Below are 24667 nucleotides of genomic sequence, written 5' to 3'. Positions count from 1 at the left end.
CCAGTCTGCCTCTCTGGACTGCTAATTCCTAAGAACAAGAACTGAATGTTATTCCTGTTGGCCCGTCATTGTGCTTCGTTCATAGCAGGGACTCAATAAATGTTTATTGAGTCAATCAGTCTGCCCCACAGCAAGGTCCCTCTTAGTCTATCACATCAAAATTCCATTTGCGTTTGTATTTTAAGGTCAGTTATTATAATTTAAGGTTATTATAAAAGACAAGAGATTGCACCAGAGCCTGAACAATGATGCTGTTTTCTAGCATGATGGTGTACCCTTAAAATATGTGCAAATGAAGAGAGAGATAACTGGGAATACGAATGAATAATAAGGGAAGGGAATCAATAGTTTTGAATCATATTATTACTTTGTCTTTGGTTGTTGCCAATGTACGTACCTTCCCAATCTAGGGGTGGTGAATGAAATTAATTAGTGCAATTTCTTTTTTTAATTGTGGAACTTGCTGGAAGCCCATTCTGGAATCTTTTTCTCAGAATTATGCAGGCTAGAATGACATGCCAGAACATCATTTTAAATAGATGTCAGTGTAATAAAACGAATATATTGCATTCTAATGAAATATGGCACATTATTTTTGCTGATATATGTGTTCTATTTATCTACATAATAAAACAATATATTTTTGTAAGATGTTTTGAGTTGGTGTACAACTGTTAACTTTCTCTCAGTCTATTGCCTAGTCAACACCTCTAGGGAAGTACCAGGAGAGGTGATGGGGCAGGCCAGAGGCCAGAAGCCAGAGGTGCAGGGGCAGTGCACATGGTGTTTATTAGATTAAATCATATGTAATTAAGTGGGAACTCTGTTTCCATTTGGTGGGGGTGGTGAGTGAGGCAAGGAGGAAGGGCGGTGTTAGGAGTCTACTATGATTTCTTTATCCACCCATGAGTGTCTCTTTTTCTCCCCTCCCTGTTTTACTAATACAAATGAATTAGGCTGAATAAAAAACACTAATATGAAGAGAGAAGGAGTGTTTTGAATAGTGGTAGTGAATTCTGGAGCCTGATTTTAGTTAAGATTCTATTTTCAGTTTTTTCAAAAAAAGGCTGTCGACTCATTTTTACTGTTTTTAATTTTTTTTTTTTTGAACGGCCAATGGACATACGTGGTTATGCCATGCAAATTGCTCTCTCCTTTGTCTGTCCAGCCACCCATTTCTTTCCCCAGCAGCAATCATTTTCACTCCTTTCTCATTATTTACTGATATCCCTGGAGTGATTCCAGGGATAGTCTTACGTATTTTTAAGCAAAAAGCCAGTTTTATTGTATCCATCTGTGAAAGAATCTTTTCTATAAAAACAGCAGTAGTTTAAAAAAATATATATTGGTCTTCTCCTGCTTTGTTCAACTGTGTGTGTGTGTGTGTGTATGTGTGTGTGTAATTCTGGAGAGTCTCCCATATCAGTACATAAAATAGCTATCTCATTCTGGCTATATAGTATTTTACTATATAGTTGGAGCCTAATTTCCTTAACTAGTCGTCTGTTGATGGGCATTTCGAATGCTTCCAGTCTCTTACTATCATGTAGAGTGCTGCTATGAATATCCTCGTACATATATTATTTCTCACATATGTGAATATAGCCATAGGATAAATTCCTAAAAGCATTATTTAATTACACAGTTAACAGGCACATGTATTATTTTTTTGAGGGACATTACCAAACACCCTTCTGTAGAAGTTACACCATTTCACACTCTTCGAAGCAATGTATAATATTGCCTATTTTCCCACATCCTTCAAATTTTATTTCCTCTCTCTCTCACTCTCAACACATAGAACTATGGTGTATAATAAAATTATAAGAATATCAATAGGTCCAAGTTAGGTGGTCAGAAATAGTGTTTTTATTTTAACTATCATTTGCATATAGATAGGTTAAAAAAAAAAAGTTGAAGAAGAAAATTAGAATCTGTTTCCTTGATCAATACTGGTTAAAGAAACATTCCAAAGTAGCACTCAAGCTGAGTGCCTGCATATATTAGGTGCTTAATAAATATTTGTAGGGTTCCTGAGACTGTATGGAGTTTTACTAAATTCTCAGAGTAGTATAGTCAAGTGGCTTAACTTAAAGCCTCATAGTGGTAGCAAAGTCTTGTATTTAAATAGTATTTATCTTTGAGATTCATTTAAATATATGCATCTTTTTAAAAAAATCATTCAGCTTAATTGGTGATTTGGCCGACCACTTATAGGTTGTATAGGAAACATAAATGCAGAATACATACTATTAAAGATAAATTTGTTCTTTAAAGATGAATTCTAAAGTTAAGTTTAGAAAACATTTAAAAGAAGAAAAAATACTAGTCTTCCAATTCCATCATTTTAGTATATTTTTTCTCTCCTTTTCCCCTTGTGTTAGTATTTTAATGTACATATATCATATGCACATATCTGTCACATATATAGATTCATTACATATTTTATAGAACTGTAATCACAGTGAAAAAATAATTATATAGGCAGCATTAAGCTTAATATTATATGATAAGCTTCTTATTATTTAGAAATGAACTTTTTATTCATTTTTGGTGCTTCCTAAAATTCACCAACTGAATATATATTTCTTTAACCATTGCCCTGGTTGTTCAACATTTGGATTGTTTTCACTCTTTTATTATGAATACTACAAATAACACTGTGGTCAGCATCTTTTTCTGTATATACTCCTTACAATGTATTTTCAAAATGGAACTCTTAGGCCAAAGGGTACGCACAGGCTTAAGGTTCTGCTTTGACTTTCTTCTCTTTCCACTATTCACGGGTACCTGGGCAATCTAATCTGCCTGCAAAGCTTCAACCACGCTCTGTGGGCTGAGGAGCCCCAAGTGTATGTGTTCAGACGAGATCTTTTCAACACTCCAGGTCTATATACAGTTACCTATTGTCTATCTTTCCCTAGGTTCTTACAAGCACCACAAATCCATTGCTCAAAATTGGACTCCTGTTTTCCACCAAATCCCAACCTCCTCCTAGGTGCCAACTCTTGGTAGGTGATGCCTCTGTCCACCAGGTACTCTAGCTAGAGACGGAGTCATCTGGGATGCCTCCCTTTTCCCTCTGAGCTTCTCCCTCTCCCTGGTGTCATAGTGAACGCCGCTGTTTCCTCATTCCTATGAGTGCCTTTTCTCTCCATTTGCTTTTTGCCTCCTGGACTGTGATCCTGCTGCAGTTTCCTAATCAGTCCTTTGGTTGACACTCCTGCTCAAGTGACACTCAGAGATCAGTTGTTTTTTGCCACCTTAAAAACCTTTAAAGGCTCCCAATTATCCAGTGTTGTCGAATGTTTCCACCAAAATACCCCTAACAGGCAAAGCCAACATAGAATGTAAGACCAGAACTTCTTTGAAATCTTCGTTTTTTTTTTTTTTTTTTTTTTTGAGACAGAGTCTCACTCTGTTGCCCTGGCTAGAGTGCCGTGGCATCATCCTAGCTCACAGCAACCTCAAACTCCTGGGCTCAAGCAATCCTGCTACCTCAGCCTCCCGAGTAGCTGGGACTACAGGCATGCGCCACCATGCCCGGCTAATTTTTTCTATATATTTCTAGTTGTCCAATTAATTTCTTTCTAATTTTTAGTAGAGACGGGGTCTCCCTCTTGCTCAGGCTGGTTTCAAACTCCTGAGCTAAAACAATCCGCCCGCCTCGGCCTCCCAGAGTGCTAGGATTACAGGCATGAGCTACCGTGCCCGGCCAAAATCTTCGTTTTTATCTTAAAAATTCATGTGAATTGTACAGTTCACTCAATTATATATTTGGGTTTGTTTTGACCTAAAATAATTCTCCTTCCAAAATCTTTCAATGAAATTGATAAGCCCTGAAAGTGAGCTATGACTTTTTGTAATTTTTTCTATGATGTAACCCCCCATTCTTATAATGCAGTTTGAATAGCATGGTGAAAGAGCTCAGGAAATTTTGCCACAAAATATGACTTCTTGAAATAGAGTATTTTGAATTAAAGGTCCTTAGAGATCAACAGGCATTGGAAGGGGCTTTCCCTCTATCTTCATAAAAAACAGATAAACCCAACAAGGAGAACAATTATCTTTCTTTCTCTTCCCTGTTATCTCAAAATACTGCAGGAAAGAAGATCAAGAATGCAACCAGACCTGGTCCAATGCATTTTAAAGATAATATCTGTTTCTCAGGTTAATTTAATTTCCAAAGAGAATCATTTACAAGTCAGTCTGTTTTCCCCATCCATTCATTCTTCCAAGTATCTATTCATCCTCCCTAGTAACAGCTTATTGCCCCTTAACAGAATTACCTATATTCTGGGAGGCTGAGGTGGGAGGATTGCTTAGGTCAGGAGTTGGAAACCAGCCTGAGAGAGACCTCATCTCTACTAAAAATAGAAAAAGTTAGCCGGACATGGTGGCACACGTCTGTAGTCCCAGCTACATGAGAGGCTGAGGCAGGAGGATCGCTTGAGCCCAGGAGTTTGAGGTTGCTGTGAGCTAGGCCGATGCCACGGCACTCTAGCCTGGGTGACAGAGCACAGATCTCTCTCAAAAAAAAGAGAATTATCTACATTTCTTATCTTACCTTTCCCTCTAAAATGAGGGTAAATAAACTTCTGGATCCCATTGGGATATTGGGTAATCACTCTGTGATTCTCCCCTGTGTGCATGGTAAATAAATTTGTAATCTCTTTCTCTTATTAATCTACCTTATTGTGAGTTGATCTTTCAGTTAACCATCAAGGGACAAAGGGAAAGTTTTTGTTTCTCCCCTACAATAGCTTCTAGAATAAAATCCACAGAGCTCAGCATGGCATGGGATCTCGGCATGCATGCTACCTCGGGTGCCTCACCTCTCACCAGTGCTTCTGTCATCCTTCGTCCCAGCCATGCAGGGCCTCCACCATCCTCACCATACTCCACACTGCTACATGCTGCATATTTTCTTCATGGCCTCCACCTGTGTCCCCTACCTGGCATGCCCTCTTGACTCTGCATCCTTAGCTTTATTTATCTTCTGTCCCACAATTTAGTCTACCTGATGACAAATATACTTTCAATATTCAAATCTGCTGTTATCTCCTCTATGAAGACTTTTCCGACTTGATCAAGTATGTATATGTATGTGTATGTATGAGTTTATATATGTATATATTTCTACCATACTATCTGTGATGGTCAACTTTATGTGTCAATTTGGCTAGGCCACGGCACCCATATAATGTGGTCAAACATCATTCCTCATGTTTTTGTCAGGGTATTTTTGGATAAGATTAACATTTAAATCAGCGGACTTTGAGTAAAGCAGATTGCCTTCCATAAAGTGGGTGGGTCTTGTCTGATCAGTTAAAGGCCTGAATTGAACAAAAAGAGTGACCCCTTTCCTCCTCTGGCGTGAGAGTGAATTCTGTCTTCAGACTGGAACTGCAACATTGGCTCATCCCTGGGTCTCTAGCTGGCCGACCTACTCTGCAGATTTTGGACTTGCCAACCTCTGTAATTGTGTGAGCCAATTCCTTAACATAAATCTCTCTTTCTTTCTCTCTGTATACCCTATTGGTTTTGTTTCTCCCTCTTTCCGTCTTTCTCTCCTTTTGTCTCTTTTCCCTCTTTTTATCCACTCTAACCTCAATGATTTGAAACCTCATGAAGACAGACAATCTGTGGCATTTGTCTCTGCTTCCCAAGTGCCTAGTTCAGAGTGTGGCAAATAGAAGGTGCTTAGCCCATGTATGTGAATGAATGGAGGAATGGATCATGTTTCTGACATGTCTCCCCCAATTGTTTTCTCATGACGCGGGACATATGTGCCCTCTCAGTTTTACCATCGCTTCCAGTTTAGGTTATCATATTAAACATTTTGGGCAGTAATATAATAGATAAAATGCTATGCTGTTTTATTTTAATATTTTTTTGATTACCAGGAGGCTGCCCACTTTCTTATGTTTATTTTCTTGAATTGTGACTTTATGCTTTTTAAATTTTTTTAACCTACTGGAGTCTTGGAGTTTTTCTTCACATTTTATATAAACTTTTAAAATTATTTTTATTATGTAATGTTGGATTCTTAAGTGTTTATATAAAAATGATAATAAAACTTTCTCTGCTATATTTGCTACAAATATATATATATATACACACACATATATATATATATATTTTTTTTTTAGAAACAGGGTCTTGCTATGTTGCCCAGGCTGGCCTCAAATTCCTGGTCTCAAACAATCTTCCCACCTCAGCCTCCTGAGTGGCTGGCACTGCAGGTGTGAGCCACTGCACCCAGCTTGCTGCAAATATTTTTTTCACATGGTTGCTTATCTCTATTTTTGTAACTTTAAAAAACATTTAAAATTCTTTATATGATAAAGATATACTTATATTTAGAGTTCATTGTGGTATATGCTATGGTTCTCTAAAGATGTGGGTAATAATATTCTTTTTTATTGTATTTTGAAAACAATGCATTCAAAGGAGAAAGTATAATTTAAATCCAAATATCGGCCCTCAGCTATCTATTTGGAATGCAGTAGCCAGAATGACTCTCTTAAAAAGTAAGGTCATGTTGCTCCTCATTTCAAAATGCCCCATGTGTTTCCATCCCATTCAGAGCAAATTCCAAAATCCTTCCTATGACATGGGACCTACATCTTCTTGCCCCTGTCTACTTCTCTGACTCACCTCTTACTCCCCTCTCCCTTCCTCTTCAGCTCCAGGCACGAAGCCCTCCTTTCTCCTTAAACACAACAAAGATGCTCCCAACTCCAGGCCTTTACACTGTTATTCCTTCTACCTACATTTCTCTTTCCCCAGACCTCTTCCCTTCTCAAGTGTCATCTTGTCAGAGTGGGCTTCTCTAGGTCACCTAAAATAGTTAATCCGTTCCCATCCTTGACACTCTCTATCTCTTTCCTGGTGTTATGATTTTCTTCAGGGCATGTTTCATGATTTGACTTTCTTTGCTTCGTTCGTTGCTGTTTTCCCAAAAACCAGCTCAATAAATAGTAGTTCAATAAATGACTAAATTCAGTCATGCATCTGATAACCTCTGAGGTGACAACTATATAAAATGTGTTTTTTTTTTTCTTACATTGTAAAAAAAGAAAACTTGTTTTTTTTTTTTTTACATTTTAAAAATACTTCTATCATTAATGTAGGTTATTTTTTTTGGGGCATCTTCTCACTTCTTCTAGTCCACTAGAGTTTTAAAATTCACTAGGGTTTTGTGCAATTTGGGAAATGCTGTTCTGGAAGACAGTATAAAGGCAAGGTGACTGCCCATCTGTTTCTTTTCATTATTCAGCATATCATAGCTTTTTGAACAATTACAAAAAGTGGTAGATAAAAAGAATATCATCATTTACCTATATCTGCATGTAAAAATAGCATTCAAAAGAGATTGTTTTAATAACAGAAAAGTTACTTCAAAAGGAGTTTGGATTAAAAACAATCATATATAATAAATTGAAAGGGAATTGGGAACCTGAAAACAAGGAAAATATTTAATAGCATTAGTGACCCAGAAGGAAAATAATGCTATAATGCTTATGAGATATTAAAAATGGTAGCAAAGACCCAAAAATCAAAGCAGTTAGATATGCATGAAATTTATGAAAATAAAAAATAACATGGCTTCTCAAATGCAAATGATACAGCTGGAGGAAAATTATCAGAGAGATGTAGTTTGTTTCCAGTGAAATCAGAAATACAATAATATTGAAAAGCAACCAGAATAGTGGAAACAGAATTAGATAAAAGCTTTGTAAAAACCTTACTCATATGCCCAGGGAAAGACGGGAGGCCTCCTAAAGATTGAGTAGCATGGGAGTGTTACCTGCTGAAACAGGTGCAATAAAATTATTGGACTTAAAAATCAATATCAAATGAAAAATCAGTAGTTCAGTGTCCCAAGAGCCAAGGGAATGATTCTGCCACCTCCTCCATGCTTCTTTTCAAAATACCATTTTCGCATGCTGCTTACTTCAGTGACTTACAAAACCAAGCTGTAAAGGTTTTTTAATTTTGTTTGTAACGTCATTATCAAAAATTTCAACAAAGGTTATTTGTTCATGATGTTGGAATGGATGTTATAAATAACCTAGATATGGTTCTTCAAATGCAAATTGTCCATATTTACTCACAAGAATGATCAGAGAAATAAAACAATATACCATTTTGTGTACACACACACACACACACACACACACACACACACAATTTGTTCCAAGCATTATTTATAATCTGTGATTACAAAAAGTTCATTTTAAGAAGCATTTGGGCATGTCATGCATAAGGAACATGAAATATAAAACAGGGAGATGAAATGATTTTTGCATATAATCAGTATTTAGAGTAGGAAAAAAGAATTTAAGAGTGACTCTACAAAAGATAAAACAGACTAGCTCTTTTTAGTGGTGTATTAGCTGGAAAATATATTTGAACAGGAAAAGAAGAAAATGAAAGCTTTTTGTATTTTCTTTAAATCTTAGAAACAAAGGATTTTTAGTTTAGCCTGTGATCTTCTATCCTGAAAAGAATGAAGTTTGCAAAAACGTGTTCAAGGTTGATGAGTTAGAGGAGTGCTGAAAGGAATTAATATATTCTCTAGCTAAGTAATGCTAAGGAGATAGAGATAATAGCCTACTAATATTTCTAATAGGTACATTATTTTAAAAGGACAAATTAGCATGGTAGATGGCAATAGAATATGAAGAGGTGACAGAATAGCGAGAATGAATATAAAGAAAAAAAATTCAGCTGAACGTCAGATAAAGCTTTTGAAAGAGTAGAATTCTTGGCCAAAGTAATAGATATAAACTAAGAAACGAAATGTTTCTAAAAAAGACTCCGTATTGGTTAAGGTTTCATGAAAGGGCACAGAATCCACTGTGGCTAGTTTAAGTGAAAAATTTTTTGTAGAGCAAAAAAATGTCTTTAGGAGCCACTGGGAAAGAAACTCCAGTTTGAGCCTTGGATGACTTTAAGAGCCATGACACAGGTTACCAAGAGGACTCCTGCCTCTTCTAAGATGAAGCAGCAGCAGCACACTCAGGGAAGAGCCAAGAAGGCAAAGCTGCCTCAGGGACACCATGTACCCTGATGGCGGTGGTGGACAGCAGGGACAGAGATGCCACCTCCATGTTTCTTCTACTTTCTAAGTCTCAGGTCAGTGCACCAAAGTCACACCCAGATCCCTAGCTTAAGGGATGCTAGGAAATGAAGCTTTTATCTTTTTGGCCTCAGTAGTATAGGAAGGCACACTAGAAAGGGACTGGAATGGTCGGAGAGTTCCTACCCATAACATGCACTACAGACTTCATTCTAAGAGAAACTTAAAAGGAAAACACAGAATAAAATCAGAAACATCATTAAAAACCAGTTCTTCCTAAGTTTCAACATTCATTGTCAGCTCTCCCCAAATATCAAAAGGACTGTTATACAGAATTTGAAAGGCAACATTTAAAATAAGAATAAGAAATAATATCTTAAAGCTGCATAATTTTATTTTGAAACTGTGATATTATTGTTCTTATATTATTACTTGAAGGAGGCAGCAAAGAAGAAAGAAAGTTGCCTGGCAATCACGGGTTTTGTGTGATCAGGTGCAGGTAAGATTGTTTTAGACACATTTTGGTGATAACAGAAGGCCCTGATCCATCATCTAGAAGCCAGGCCAACACTAATTCTCATTAGTGTTAATGTCTAAAATGAGACCTGGGTTTTTTGGCAATATGATGGAATTGTGGCAGATTTGTGATAAAAGTTCCTGCCGCAAACACATCTAAATGATCAAGAAATCAATTTAAATACATGGCAGAGTTCTCAGGAATGTTCCTGAGGGTACAAGCGTAAGAAGGAGCTGGAATGAGAATTGCCAGAGCCGAAGCAAAAGGTGCCGGCTTGCCTGGGGGGTCTGCTGACCTCTGACCTGGCGGCTTGTTTCAACGGCCACATGTGGCGGAGGCAGGAGATCAGGATTTGGGTCCTCAGCCTGCAGGGAGTGAAAGCAAGACCCAGACATACACCCAAGACCCTCAAAGTGGGATACTTTCAATGAAAGTGTGTGCTACAAGAAAATCAAGAAAAACAAGAAAAGCAAGAAAATTCCAACCTCTGGCTGGGAAGAAAAAAAAAGTCTCCCCGGAGAATTCACAACTATATGTCTGCCAGCACTTGTGTTTGTAATTTCAAACTGCCTGCATGGTATGCAGAGGCCCAAGATCAGAGATAGCACCTGGGGAATCTTCCTCTTCCCGATACATCCCCAATCTCTCACTTTTTCTTGGCTGTTTCATTTTGAATAGAACATTCCCACTCCTATTACTTTTCTGTTACCATAACTACTCCTTTGCAGTCATACACTGTTTAACTCTTTAACCAAGTGGCCTAACAGTGATCACTCATGGCCAGTCGATCCCTAAGGAGTCAAACTAATGGTTAGAAACAGACACTGGAGTCAGTCAGATTTGACTTTGCATCCTAACTTAACTGGTAACCTTGAGCACGTGTCTTAACTTCTCTGACTCTTGTTTCTCAGTTTCGTCACCAGTTAAATAGGGATAATTATAGCGTCTATCAACGAGAATTTCACGTTGAGCATTTAGCACATGCTTGGCACATAATGAATCCTTAAAAAATGTTAGCTAACAACAGTGAGCAAATCCTTATGATCTAAATTTCTAAATCTCTAGGATTCTATGTCCTTAACTCCTTTTACAAAAAGCACCACTAAGCATAATAATTTAGCTCACTGATCCTCCAGTTGTAAAATTTCTTTACCAACTTTCACAAATATTAGGTGATTAATATATCTTTTTATATTAAATTGATTAAAAAGCAAAAAACAGGATCAGCCAACAGATTTTTCCCTTTTTATTTCTCCAGCATCCCAAATAATTTCTTGGGTGTTGGATGTGAACTCATTAAATCTTTCAGGACTTTCTGATACAATTTATAGGACCTTGCATAATAGAAGGTACTCAATACATTTGTTTTGATTTAAAATTATATTAGTGTATGCTAGAATCATCGCTAACAGAGGTGGCAGGAATCTTAAGAGTCTAGTTCAACCGATCAGTTGATGTTTAACCCCAGTAACATGTCATTCTCAGCCAGAAATTGTCCAGATCTTGTCTTTAAATCTCCAGTGATAGAAATTCACTCTTACAGGGCAGTACTTTCTTGCTGTGAGTTCCACGCCTCTGAAAATTTGATGTGGATTAGTTCTAACCCTGAGCTTACTGTGAAGCCAGTCTCAGCACTTCATCACACCCCTGTTATGATATTGTGAGAGATATATATAAGAAAAAAATATTATATAATATATAATAAAAGCAATATGTATATATAATCAATTTAATATATATCTTCCCTCCCAAATATATATAATATTTGGGAGGGGAGAGGGGCTGAAGGTTAAGTTGATCACCATTGGCCATTGGTAATCAACTTAATTATCAAGTTGGTGATCAACTCGATAATCAAGCATGCCTATGTAATGAATCCTCCATAAAAACTCAGAAGAACTGGGTTCAGAGAGCTTCCCAATAGCTAAACACATGGAGATTTCTAGAGTGTGGTGCACCCAGAGAGGTCATGGAAGCTTCCACCCCTGCCCATATACCTTGTCCTGTGCCTCACTTCCATCTGGATGTTCATCTGTATGCTTTGTAATATCCTTTATAATAAATGGGTAAACATAAGTAAAGTGTTTCTTTGAGTTCTGCAACCTGCTCTAGCAAATTAGTCAAACCAGAGGAGGGGGTCAGAAGAATGGGTCATAACCTGGGATTGGTGACAGGCATCTGAACTGGAGGGCAGTGTGGTGGGATGGAGACCTGAACCTGTGGGACCTGATGCCACCTCCAGGTAGATAGCATCAGAAGTGAATTGGATTAGAAGACACCCAGCTGGTGTCTGCTGCAGAATTGCTTGGTGCATGGGGGATAAAACCTCTACACATCTGGTCTTAGAACTGTTGTATTGCATGACTGTGTAAGAACAGGAAAAAATACTTTGGATTTTTCTTATTATCTCTTAGATTGAGACAAAGCAGATCTAATTCCACAAACCCTTATGGTGGGGCTCAGAAGTTGATACTCCAAAATATGGCACCCTAGCATGTTGATCATTTTAAATTAAAGGTCCTTGGAGACCAGCGGATGCTGGAAGAAGCTTTAGTCTGCTACTTCCTTATTTACCTAAAGTCCAGACCCGCCAAAGAAGAAAACAATTACCTCTGGTTCCTTCTCTGAGTTTTCATTAATTTAATTCATATCACAGGAAGAAAGACTGAAGTCTGCCAACGCACTTGGACAGACTTTTGTCACAAACCATTGTGTGCTTGGGGGGCCAAAAGACTTTGTCTCAGGCTATTGCATCTTCTTCAAGCCCATTGAATTTCCCTAAAAATCATTTATTATCCCTCAAATCGCCACATTTCCTCCATCTCTCCTTCCCCTATAAAGAAGGATTTATAAATATCTGTACCCTAATGGATTATTGGGTAATAAATAATTCAAAGGGATTCCCTTATGGTATGCACATTAAAATCAAATTTGTATGCCTTTTCTTCTATTAATCTGTCTTTTGTCAGCTGATTTTCAGTGAACCTTCCGAGGGTGAAGGGGGAGTTTTCTCTGGGCCCCCTACTCTTAGTAGAAATAGATTGTACTGAATATTACCTATGGTGGTTGTTATGAAACACTGAAGAGAATTTACATACTTCACAGCAAAATTTAATTAAAAATCCTCCTTTGGCGTCTTTGAGTACCAACGTCCCTTTCTATACAGTCTAGCAATGTTATCTCTCTTTGTATTCCCTCTCCTTGCCCCACATTTGGTCTCTGCAATTCCTAAGCACAATTCAGCTTAGGTTCTCAGCTAGCATTGCTCTCACCAAACAAAAGCCACTCAGCTGGAGGAACCAACCTCTTAGAAAGCAGGCCAGTGGCCATCTGTTGTTATTTCACAGGCACTGGCTGAAAACCACCATTATGTAGTGGTTTCTCCCTTCACCCCAGGTGATCCACCAAAATAATTGCCCAACCAGAACAGGTCTCCTTATTTTGGATAGAGTGAGAGGATGGTGGCAAGAGAAGGGCATATATAGAAAGGGCATGCGTGGTTGGGCTGTTAAAAATATATGATTTTCTCCATATTACATCTATTTTACAATTTACAACAGGTAACTGAGTGTTCCCGAGTGTTCTAAAAGAGTTATTATGTTTGAATAAGTGCCTAACTTGCTCCTAAATAGAAATTTAAAAATTTTATAACAGCTTGTACCTTTTAAAGTATACAATTCAATGGTTTTTAGTATATTCACAGTTATCATCACTATCTAATTCTAGAACATTTTCATCATCTCCCAAAAAACCTTTTGCCTGTTAGCAATCACTCCCTGTTTCCCCCTCTCCCCAACTCTTGGCAACCACTGATCTACTCTCTATCTCTACGGATTTGCCTATTCTGAACATTTCATATAAACAGAATCATACAATATTTGGTCTTTTGTGAATGGCTTTTTTTTACTTAGTGTAATGTTTTTTAAAGTGCGTCCATGTTGCAGAATCTATCAGTACTTCATCCTTTTATATGGCCAAATAATATTCCATTGTATAAATATACCCCATTTTGTTTATCTGTTCATCAGTTGATAGACATTTGAGTTGTTTCCACTTTTTGGCTATTGTGCAGAATACTGCTATTCATGTACAAGCCATTATGTGGACAAATGTTTTCATTTCTCTTGGATATATACCTAAAAGTGAATATCTTGAATGTTGACTCACAGGAAAAATCAGAACTATTTAAAACTGGGAAGAATTAAAGGAATTCTAGTTGGGACTACAGTTGAAACTAAAAAATCAAAGAGGGCCTGTGTATGAAGGAAGCAAGCTGGTAAAGGAAGAAGAACACAGGGACACAAGACTCACTTGCAACCTGATATAAACAGGAGTCTAACTTTACGCAGGCAGAGCCGGCTGGCCTGCTAGTGTTACCACCCAGTGCACTCACACGGATGACTGCAGGCTCACAGATGACATCCATACGGATCCAAGTCCCTGCTAACTAGTGAAACCTCCCCTTAGTGATGAGTATGCAAAATGGACCCCTCAGACAGAAGGGAAAATGAAAATTTTTTTAAATTAGTGGATTTTGGGAGTTAATGTGAACATGTTTGCTGTTTCAGTCCAGGCTGGAGAAAACAGTTTCCAAATCCAGCCATCTATACTATCACATTATAGTATTTAGCCAATGCTTTTTCTTCCCCCATAGACACAAGGACTTTTAAGTTTACATTGTCATCAGTAATCATTGTCATCATCACAACACCCGCCTGAAGGACAGAGGCTGTTTCACCAATTGCTTTGAGGCTCAGAGGTGAATTGGCTGTTGTGGAGGTCAGGGAAGAAGGGATGAGTCACTGATACAGAAACCTGTGTTTGGAGCTAGGAACAAAATAAAACATTTCATGTATGTAAATTCCTTCAGTCCCTATAAGAACCCCACCAGGTGGTTGTTACTATATTTTCATAGATTAGAAAAAATTGCCCAAATCACCAAGCTAGTAATGGTAGAATCAAAGCATGTCTGTCTTATTTTAGAGCTGTATGGCGTGTTCTTACTTGCCAATTCTAACTGGCTGAGGTCTGCTGCTTGGAGGGACACTTGGAAGGAGGCTAAGCCCCTGCCCAGTTATTCTGTCTGACACTGGTGGGAATGGGAGGATTGGCATCTCATAAGAACCCCACACATAGCAGAATGAGTGCATGCGTGATAACCCTCATTTCTAAGGGACTAAACTGGGAAGCTTTGCATTATACAAGGGTCTGTATTTTGAGGGAGTAAGGACACACTCTGGAAAAGGGCAGCTCCTTAAAACTGCATGTTGACAATACTTTCCCTCTCCTGCTTTTTCTGCTGCAAATATACCAGCCGTGGCTAATTTTCTCATTTCCCGCCCTGGTACTTGCTTGCTTCTTTATTCTGTAAAAGGGATTTCTTCCTTAAAATGACATCTTCCCTTTACTTGAAAGGTAAGTATCAGTGACACACGGAGTGCAGCAGAAATACATTCCCCTTGTGAGTGGCCAATAAATGTATGACCAGCAGATTGGTAGGTTCTAGACAAGGACTGGACAGCTTTGACCAGCATGGACAGGTGAAGGCAGGATCCGTGCTACTCGTGTGAAAAGGATGAAAACCTTTAACCAGATTCTTACCACTAACCATGGTTCCCGTTTTAATGATGGGAATGAAAAATATTCCTCAGTTTTCTGCTCTTATTTAAATTTCCAACATTCAAGATTGAATCAACAGATTTAACTTGATTTTTATGTATTAAAGAAAAGAACCATTTCATTTTCTTTTGCAAATTACAGCTATAATGCACATATCTGTGCCTTTCGCTGCTAGGTTTTCACTTACAGGAAAACATGAGTCTCCCATTAGAGTCCTAATGGGCTCATCATTTTGCAGAGTAAAACCTGTGGAAACCTTCTGATCTGAATCCCAATTAGTCCCAAACTTACCACACCATTTCACTTTCCAGTTACGATTGGCATCGACTCCTCGGCAGCGAAACCTTGAGTTCCTTGACCTTGTTTTTCTCCAAAATCGATCCTAGACATAATTAAGAAAACAGGTGCAGAGAAAAATACTTAAAAGGTTATTCACATGCATTTTAGTAGCTCAATCAGGCAACAAGTCACACCATTGAGGGGAGAGTTCTGTGAATAGACAAGCCCCGGGAGTGGGAAAAGGACTGGATTAGCAGTGGAGACCCAGGTTCATGCTCCAATTTCTGCCATAAATTTCCTGTCTCTTGTTTTCTCTTGGCCTGGTTTCTTCACAGGCAAAATTGAATGGGTTGGATTAGATCAGTGGTTTTGTTTTTTTACAATTTATTTGGAAAGAGAAGTCTTTATTTACATGAAATCTTATGCAAAAGCCAAACACAAAAAGGAAATCAAATGGTTGGTGTTCTGACTGGGAAAGCAATGAAGCCCTCTTTTGCCCATTTAGAATCACTCAGCTGACTGACCACCAAGCTTCCTTCCTGCTCTGGAAATTTGTGGCTCTGTTTTCTGTGACTTATTCAGTCCTTCTTTCAATTGGATAGGCAAAGTGACTTACATTGGTCCAACTAAAATGGTATCCATCAACGTTAAACACAGGCATGATATAGAAATAGAGATGATTCAATATTTTTCTCATGGCTGGGTCGCTCCTATATGTTAGAAGAGCCTAAAAGACAAAGGCGACATTTTTCTTATAAATTGGTCACAAATACAGGCTTAGGAAAAAAAGTGTGAGAAATACTCTCTACCCATGAGAAATAGCAAATACTGTGTGTTAAAAAGTAATAAGCTATCATGAGCTGTACTCTTTGACATTACACATTCTCTGTTAAGACTTTTATCTGAATTAAACTCATTATTACCGATAACTTTTTAGCCAAGCTGTTAAAACAGATTAATTGGGCAGCCTCTTACAGTATTTCAGATCTGGCTAAATTTTTAGGCTGTTTAAGAAACTAACAATATAAATATGCTTTTGTATAACCAGCTCTTTTTAGATTCCATTCAATTCTGAACAAAATAATTACCTAAATCTATTTGATAGCCTTACATGTTACATCGCACTAGTTAATGTCACTTAATTGTTTGTGTCTAGTTGGTACCAGCCTCAAGCCTTGGAACTTACTGCGTGGAGACTCTGTTCTTTTCTCCTTACCTTTCTATAAAACATTTAATGGACAAGAGAACATCTTTGTCATCTTTATTGTGGCTCCTTTGAAGTCTTGCTCTTGTGATTGAGTTTCACTTCTCTTGTGTCTGACCCCAAGTCTGAGGATTCACACTATAGATTGGCCTCAAATAGCAAAGTGTTATGTGCTAAGTTGAGAATATGGACATATTGAAATATAATTCCTATAGAATGAACTTCTTAACAAGTTCTTTTTGTTGCATGTTGGTCTACGTATAGGATATATCTTGGAGGAACACATAGGAAACTTGTAACAGTGGCTGCCTCTGTGCTGGGGGAGTGGGGGACAACGTATGGGAAGGAGAATTACCTTTCATTTTATACCTGTTTGGGTTGTTTGAATTCTTACCATATTAAAAACACAATTCCAAAATAAATTTTTTAAATAAAATCACTTTATTGAGGTAGGACTGACATATGAAAAGATGTACATATTTAATGTAAACAACCTGATGAATTTCAAGATGAGCAAATACCTGCAAAACCATTACCACAATCTATGCCATAAACATATCCGTCACCTCCATCTAAAAGGTTTCCTCCTGCCCTCTTTATCATTTTTATTTTTTGTGATAAGAACACTAAATGTAAGCTTTAGCCTCTTAGCACATTTTTAAGTATACAATATGGCATTGTTAACTATAGGCACCATGCTGTACAGTAGTTCTCTAGGACTTATTTAACTCATATTAAATATAACCAAAACTTTGTACTTCCCTTCCTCCCCCCCAAACACAGTAATTCTTCAATTATGTACATACTGCCTTGGAAAATTAAGTCCTTAAAATTTCAATCCTCTTTTACGTCTAGTTAAGTTGGATTTCTGAACCAGAATTTTGTATTTATATGGTGAGAATTCTATTCGTAGAGAGCAAGCCAATCATACAATTTGTTAGAAACCATCGCTAAATTAGAAATAATGTTGAAAACATACGGGTATACTCAAGAACGTAAGAGTTAAATACAATTTTATTACATATAATTTAAATAACTATGACATTAACACGAACTGACAAACATTAATATACTTCTCCGGTTCTCCTTTTGTTTAAGGTTCAATAATAGCTGTTGGTCAAACTAACTTCAAAAGAATTTTCATGTATGCTTGAATTTCTATTAACTGTCTAATGCTTCAAACTAGGAGGAAATCCCTAGTATGTGATCAATTTTACAAGTCCTGAAATTTTGTTTTCCTGTAATAAGTAGAGATTCCCCAATGCTTGGAGGAAGCCTTCTGCTGGGATGGTAGGGCAGAGCTACATGGTTGGCTGTTGGCTATGTTCCTTTTTTAAAGTTCCGCAGCTGTGGCTTTCCATGCCGCTCTACAGAGAAAGAGAAAAGAGACAGCAGGAGAAAGGAGCTGGGGCAACAAGGTGTGAAAGAAGGGGTAAGAAAAAGCCATGGTAATTTCTCTCCCTGAGTTCCTAGCACTGAGGACCATAGCTTTTTTGTCTCCATCCAACCTGGGGACAAAGCACAGATCTTTCCCAAGCACAGATCATGTGGGTATTGATACCTACATGGCCATCTGTGCTAGAGATCTGCATGGGAATGTTCTCGTCTCACTGTCTTCTCCAGTGCAAGTGATCTCCACAGTTTTATATTTAAAAGAATATTGCTAACTTTCTTTTAAAAAACTCCAACATATTTTAAGCATGTAGAAAAAAATACAGAGAAGTCTGCCCACCAACATATCTTGCCATATTTATCAAATCTGTTTTTAAAAATTGAGACATTATAGATAAAACAAAAGCCCCTCTGCCCATTTTTAATCACTCCCTCCCTGATCCCACTTTCCACCCCTCTACCAAGGTAATCCCTGTCCTAAGTTTGACATTATCATTCTCATGCATGATTATGTGTGTTGGTACATATATATGGATTCATGAACAATATATAATATTGTGTGTATGCTTTGAAATATTATGCAAATGAGATCATGATGTGTTAAACTGCAGTCTGCTTCCCCCATTATATTTCTGAAATTTAGTAAGTTGAAGATTTACTCATTTTAACTGGGAAATGGCATTCCACTATAGGTAAATACACAATATATTGATCCCTTCTTGTGTTGATGGACATTAGATTGTATTTTGTATTTCATTGTTATAATATTGCAATGAATATTCTTGCACATTTCTCCTAGACATATGTGAGAGTTTCTTTGTAATATAGATCTGGGAATGGATTTGTTGGGTCATAGATTTACATGCCTTCAACTTTACTAAATGTTCTCTTTTTTCTCCAAATCAGTAAACATGCCTATCTGCAGTGAACGGGAGTGAATTAACATGCTACCTCTGTCAAATAACAAGTTTCCATTTGTGGGTGGAATTGCATTAATGCAGTTAGGTCTATATCCATTCACCAACCCCACACCATGGTTTATACAGAATCTGATGAATCTAGTAGGCTGTGTCTCCCCATGTTGTTTCAGTTCAAAATTATCTTGGCTATTTTTGACCCTCTCTCTTCCCACTAATTTTGAAATCAAGGTTGATCACACCAAAGATGTTCTGTTTTATATTTAGGTTGCTGTTTTTGTCATTAATGGATGTTGAATTTTAGCAAATGATTTTTCTTCATGTATTGACATAATCATTTGGTTATTTTTATAATAAATGTCAGTAAATAATTTTCTATTATTAAACCATCCTTGTATTCCTGGAATAAGCCCATTGGTTATGATACGTAGTCTTAATATATTGGCTGGATTCGGGTTGCTAATATAGTCATGCACCACATAATGACATTTTGGTCAATGATGAATTGCATATATGATGGTGGTTCCATAAAATTATAATGGAGCATGTATATAAACCTGAAATATGCACTTGATATTGGCATTGCAAATCAAGTAGGGAAAATGGTATTCAATAATGGTGCTGGGACATTTGGTTTTTCATGTGAATATGTATATACCATCTAGCTTTGTAAGTATACTCTATCATGTTCACATGATAATGAAATTGCCTAATGACACATTTTCCAGAAAGTATCCCTGTCATCAAGCAACATGACTGTATTTACATCTACAGTCCTGAGATAGGCCTATAATTTCCTTTCTTATTTTGTGCTTGTCTGGTTTTGGTACCAGAGTTATTTTACCCTATTGTGATTTGGTGGGTATTTTAAAAAAATATATTTGGAGAATATTTTTAATGTATTTGAATTATTTGCTCTCTGAATGGTAGAATTCAGCTCTAAAATCATCCAATCCTAGAGCAGAAATTTACAGAAAACAAAGATACATTAGGAAAAATATATCTTTGCTTTCTGTTCCATTGATTTTTGCTCTTTATCATTGTTTTGTTGTTGATTCTTTTGTTCTTTTTCTAATTTCTTGAGTTTGAAAGCTTGGCTCACTAATGTGGAGACTTTATTGTTTTTTTCAAACATTTTTTTTATTTTCCTCTTTTTCTCCTTTTGCCTCATTGATTATCCTTAACCTTTTTAAATGTATTTATTTAAAATTATAAATTCCTCTTCAGTACTACTTTAGTTTCATTTTCTCTCTTACAGCCTTACAGCTAGAGAATGTGGTCTATGTAGTACAGATTCTTTGATATTTTCCGAGCCTTGCTTTGTGGCTTAGTATTATATATAGTCAATTTTTGTGAATGTTCCAACTGTGCTTGAAAAGAATATGCATTTTCTAATTATTGGGTAGGGATTCTACATGTGTTCATTAGATTAAGCCTACTATGTTGTTTATATCATCTATATTCTTACTTAAACACTGAGAATTGTGATAAAAACACATTGTTATTTGGGGTTTATCACTTTTTCTTAAATCCTGTGAATTTTTTGTTTTATATATTTTGAGGCCATTAACATCACTTAAAAATTCTTCATTTCTAAACAATATATTAATCAAAGAAGCTGTTCGTAGTATTGTATTCTGGAATGGATTTAATGTTTAAGACTTGCCAGCATGCGTTCTTCCTCTGACAAACAAGCAGGGTGTCATTATATTGCATATGCTATATTTGTGATTTTTATAACTCTCTAAGAACTGCAGCTATTCCCCATCTGGTCAGACAAAGCAAGAATGATCACGATATGATGACGGCTAAATACCAAACAGGACGTTTGAGAGACCTCCTTGCACGAATGCTTTACATAATAGGACAGAGATCATTTCTCTTTTATGGTTTAGGTGGGGGTTTCTAGAAAAAACATGACCATATGTCTATTTCCTATTATTTTGACATATGATAACCATAAATAACATAGGAGTGTGCTTGTCTTCTAATGTGTAGAACTCTTTTTATCAATCCATACACACCACCCATACACACAGAAAAGGAGGTGCCTGCTAATCAGGTTCCATCTGGACCTACCTTAAAAGTTTAATTTCGGCTGGGCGCGGTGGCTCACGCCTGTAATCCTAGCACTTTAGGAGGCCTAGGCGGGCGGATTGTTTGAGCTCAGGAGTTCGAGACCAGCCTGAGCAAGAGCGAGACCTCGTCTCTACTAAAAATAGAAAGAAATTAATTGGACAACTAAAAATATATAGAAAAAATTAGCCGGGCATGGTGGCGCATGCCTGTAGTCCCAGCTACTCGGGAGGCTGAGGCAGGAGGATTGCTTGAGCCTAGGAGTGTGAGGTCGCTGTGAGCTAGGATGACGCCACGGCACTCTAGCCCGGGCAACAGAGTGAGACTCTGTCTCAAAAAAAAAAAAAAAAAAAAAGTTTAATTTCTTGGTTACTGTTGTTGTTTATGAAGACTTAAGTAGTCCTGGTCTGACGATCAGTCACAAAACAATGCACCACACGCCTCAGTGTGGCAGTCCCTATGTATTGCACCCCCCCACTTCAATATGTTTTAAAAATGCTTCACCAAAACTGATTTTGATCTTCCATGAAAAGATATTAAAGAAAGTTTTGAGTATTACCTCTTACCAGGCAAAAGATATGTTTGGTACTATGTTAGGGCATTTCTGAAGTCAATTAAGAAAGAAAAAGAATGAATCTGTTTGGTATTCAGCACCTACCAGGACTATTTTGGTTTTCTCATACATATATACATGTCATATATCAAATTCAGCAAATAAACTTTGGTGAAAATCGAAGACAAATTTTGCCATTACTAAAGTCTTTGTGTGGTATGACAAAGTTAGGTAGAAGAGTTCCCTCCTTTTCTCTGTTTTTGCATTTATTTGGTTGGATGTGGGTTTCTTAGAGTTCATGACAACCTGCAATGTGGGGGTCATGTTTTTGAGGATTGTTGTTAATGGCGTTTAAAAGGTAGCATTTAAATGTTCCTCTATTTTTATTTTTCTTCTAGAAGCACTTCAGAGGACCTAAAAATAATAATCACACATCTCATGAAGGGCACACTGGGAGAACTAAGCATGTTACAGCTAAGGCAAAGGAAGGGGCACAGTCATCATCTAGATGACTGTACTGGAGTAAAATCATTTAGGATGGGAAAACATTGTTGTACCAAAGTGGGTGCATCTGTACACAAAACAGGTATTTAGAATTCAATACCAGAAGAACAAAGTAAAGCAGGAGAGAGTTTCAGGGAAATTAGAAAAAAAAAAAAAAGAGGCCTAATCTATAAAGATAGTTGATGTCACACTATAAGAGCTCCTTTAATACAAATGGTCAACTAAATACTAGTTTGGAAGCAACATGAACAGAAGGCTCCATGAATGAAGGATGAAGAACTGAAAATCATATGTTAATCTTCTAAATTCTAGTTACTTTTATGTTTAATTTATACTTGGAACCACCCACAGTGACTAACAGGGCAGGTGAAGACTGAACAATGCTATTAATCTACATTTTCTAGTAAGAGATATAGATAAATATTTGAAATGTTTTGTGTGACCAGGAAGACTATATTATTAGATGCATATCTACCCTTTTTCACATTTATATCATTTCACATTTCTAGAACTTTTACACTGAAATAGGCTAATAACAATGATTACTTATATTTACTCAAGAGAAGAAACCAGGACCAACTTTGACATTATTAAGATTTACTATGTGAGGATCTTTTACCTACCAAAAAAGAAAGTTCAGGTGTCCTCGCTTTGCATGGCTCTGAAATACACAAATTTCAGCTATCACGGTTAGTTAAATAACGCCAGTCCTCCCACAGTGAAAATTTTAGTTTCCACCGTTAGATCTTGAGTCTAAAATCACTATGTAAATAACAGATGTGCATCAAGATCTGGGACAAATTATACCATTTCTTTGAAAATCTGTCAGTGGTGACTGGTCCCTGAGTCTCTCAATCAGTTTACACACAGACAGCAAAGTGTATAGTTGTGTTGTGTCCTTGTTTCCCAGTGACAAATTTACAAGATATTTCACAAAAATGGATGATGGAAAGAGGAAATTGTCCAATTAAGATGAAAGTGCAGCAAAGAAATGAAAAGTGGTAACACTGAGGTGAAATTTGAACCAAATGTAAATGGAGTTTAGAACAAATAGCTGACTGGGAAATGTCGACACGGCCACCATTCAGCTTCAGATACGTGGCAGAGGAACCAGTGAAGACAAATCTACCCACACAGGTGAGGAAAGTGGTTGTGATGAAAAGGATGATGTTCCAGAAGAAGTGACGTCAGCAACACTTCACAGTAAAGGGACTCTCAGAGATACTTCATGACATTGAAAGTACAAAGGAAAAAATATTGAAAGTTGATCCAACTAGGAAAGGAGTATGTCAAGGCAAATTTTTATAAAAGATACTGATTTCATGTTGTAAGTTATACAGAGAAGAAGGCAAGCACAATCTGAATCTGATAAGGTTTCTTTTTTTTTTTGCCAAGAAATTAGATATTTTGATTTATTTAGTATGACAGCATACTAAATATTATTTTTACCATTTTAAAATCATTTATATATTCATAACTGAGAGTAGGAGAGTTTTTAATATTTTAATAAAAATCTGTAAGGGTCACAGAACAAATGATTTCTCTCATTGATAACTAAGATCGCTCTGTCCTGCTTCAATGAGCGTGGTCCCTGTTGTAGTCGAGTGCTACTGTGGAAAGCGAGCACTGCCTATACAAACAATGGCCAGAACATTCTCTATTATTAGATAGGGGAGTGTAATGGATTTCAATTTAATTAAACTGAAACAAAACAAATATTAATATAGATCCTGCTATGTGTAAGACCTTATAAATTTGATAGAAGAGGGGAAAGATAGGTTGGAAGATATAGAGGATTAAAGAGAAATTGGGGAGAGTGAGGATGGGAGATTACAGGGAGCTAAAGGCACCCAAGGGTCAGGAGAAAGCAAATCAGAATATTGTGATTACTTGGAATGTCAGTGAACAAAGGCAGACGATTTAAAAAATAGGGATCATTTTCATATGATGAGCTGTTTCCCATTATGTAGTTAAGAACAAAGCTGTATTTGCTTACTCAGCTGAACTTATTATTAATAGATATTTGATCTGGGCTTGGTAACCCTCTCAGTTACTTCTTTACTCCCTGGCTTTTGGCACATTTTATACATGCAATTTAAGTTCTCTCTTTTTAAGAAGATTTATTTTTAGTGATACATTTCTTAACCAAAACTTTGATTGTTTCACCCTTACATTTGAGGGGTTATATTATATTTTTACTTTTAATAAGCAGAGAGACATAACGAGACCGAAAGAGATGATTATCCAAAAGGAATATTCCCTGGAAAGCTCTTGGATCCTGGGAGAAAGAACCTTCCCATTGTGGAAAGACTTCCCAATTACAGGACTTCTGCAACCACCGCTCCAGGTCTTCCTTAGAGCTCTGTCCTATGCATACAACCCACCGTAGCCTTCAAATATTACTACTTACTCTGCCTGGAAAATAACTCGCTTCCCTGATGGTCTCCTATTCCTATTTTTGGGTATTTGAATCATCTACATAGTACATCTGAATCACATGCCAGTTTTTGGCACTTGG

The 24667-nt window shown here is 37.1% G+C and overlaps 1 protein-coding gene across 1 annotated transcript in view; it reads right to left on the bottom strand.

The window, feature by feature from the left end:
• CPA6 (carboxypeptidase A6) overlaps positions 1-24667 on the bottom strand; it is a 279958-nt gene that overhangs the window by 36431 nt on the left and 218860 nt on the right. Inside the window, exons 7-8 of the mRNA XM_012663144.1 lie at positions 16120-16230; positions 15516-15606 (exon numbers count right to left, since the gene is read on the bottom strand). Of these exons, the coding sequence (XP_012518598.1) occupies positions 15516-15606; positions 16120-16230 (202 nt within the window). The remainder of the gene's footprint in view (positions 1-15515; positions 15607-16119; positions 16231-24667) is intronic.

The sequence above is a fragment of the Propithecus coquereli genome, unplaced genomic scaffold (assembly GCF_000956105.1).
Source record: "Propithecus coquereli isolate 6110/MARCELLA unplaced genomic scaffold, Pcoq_1.0 Scaffold8, whole genome shotgun sequence".
Taxonomy (NCBI): Eukaryota; Metazoa; Chordata; class Mammalia; order Primates; family Indriidae; genus Propithecus; species Propithecus coquereli.
The sequence above is the reverse complement of the archived record's forward strand: the minus strand, read 5'-3'. Positions and strand labels throughout refer to the sequence as shown.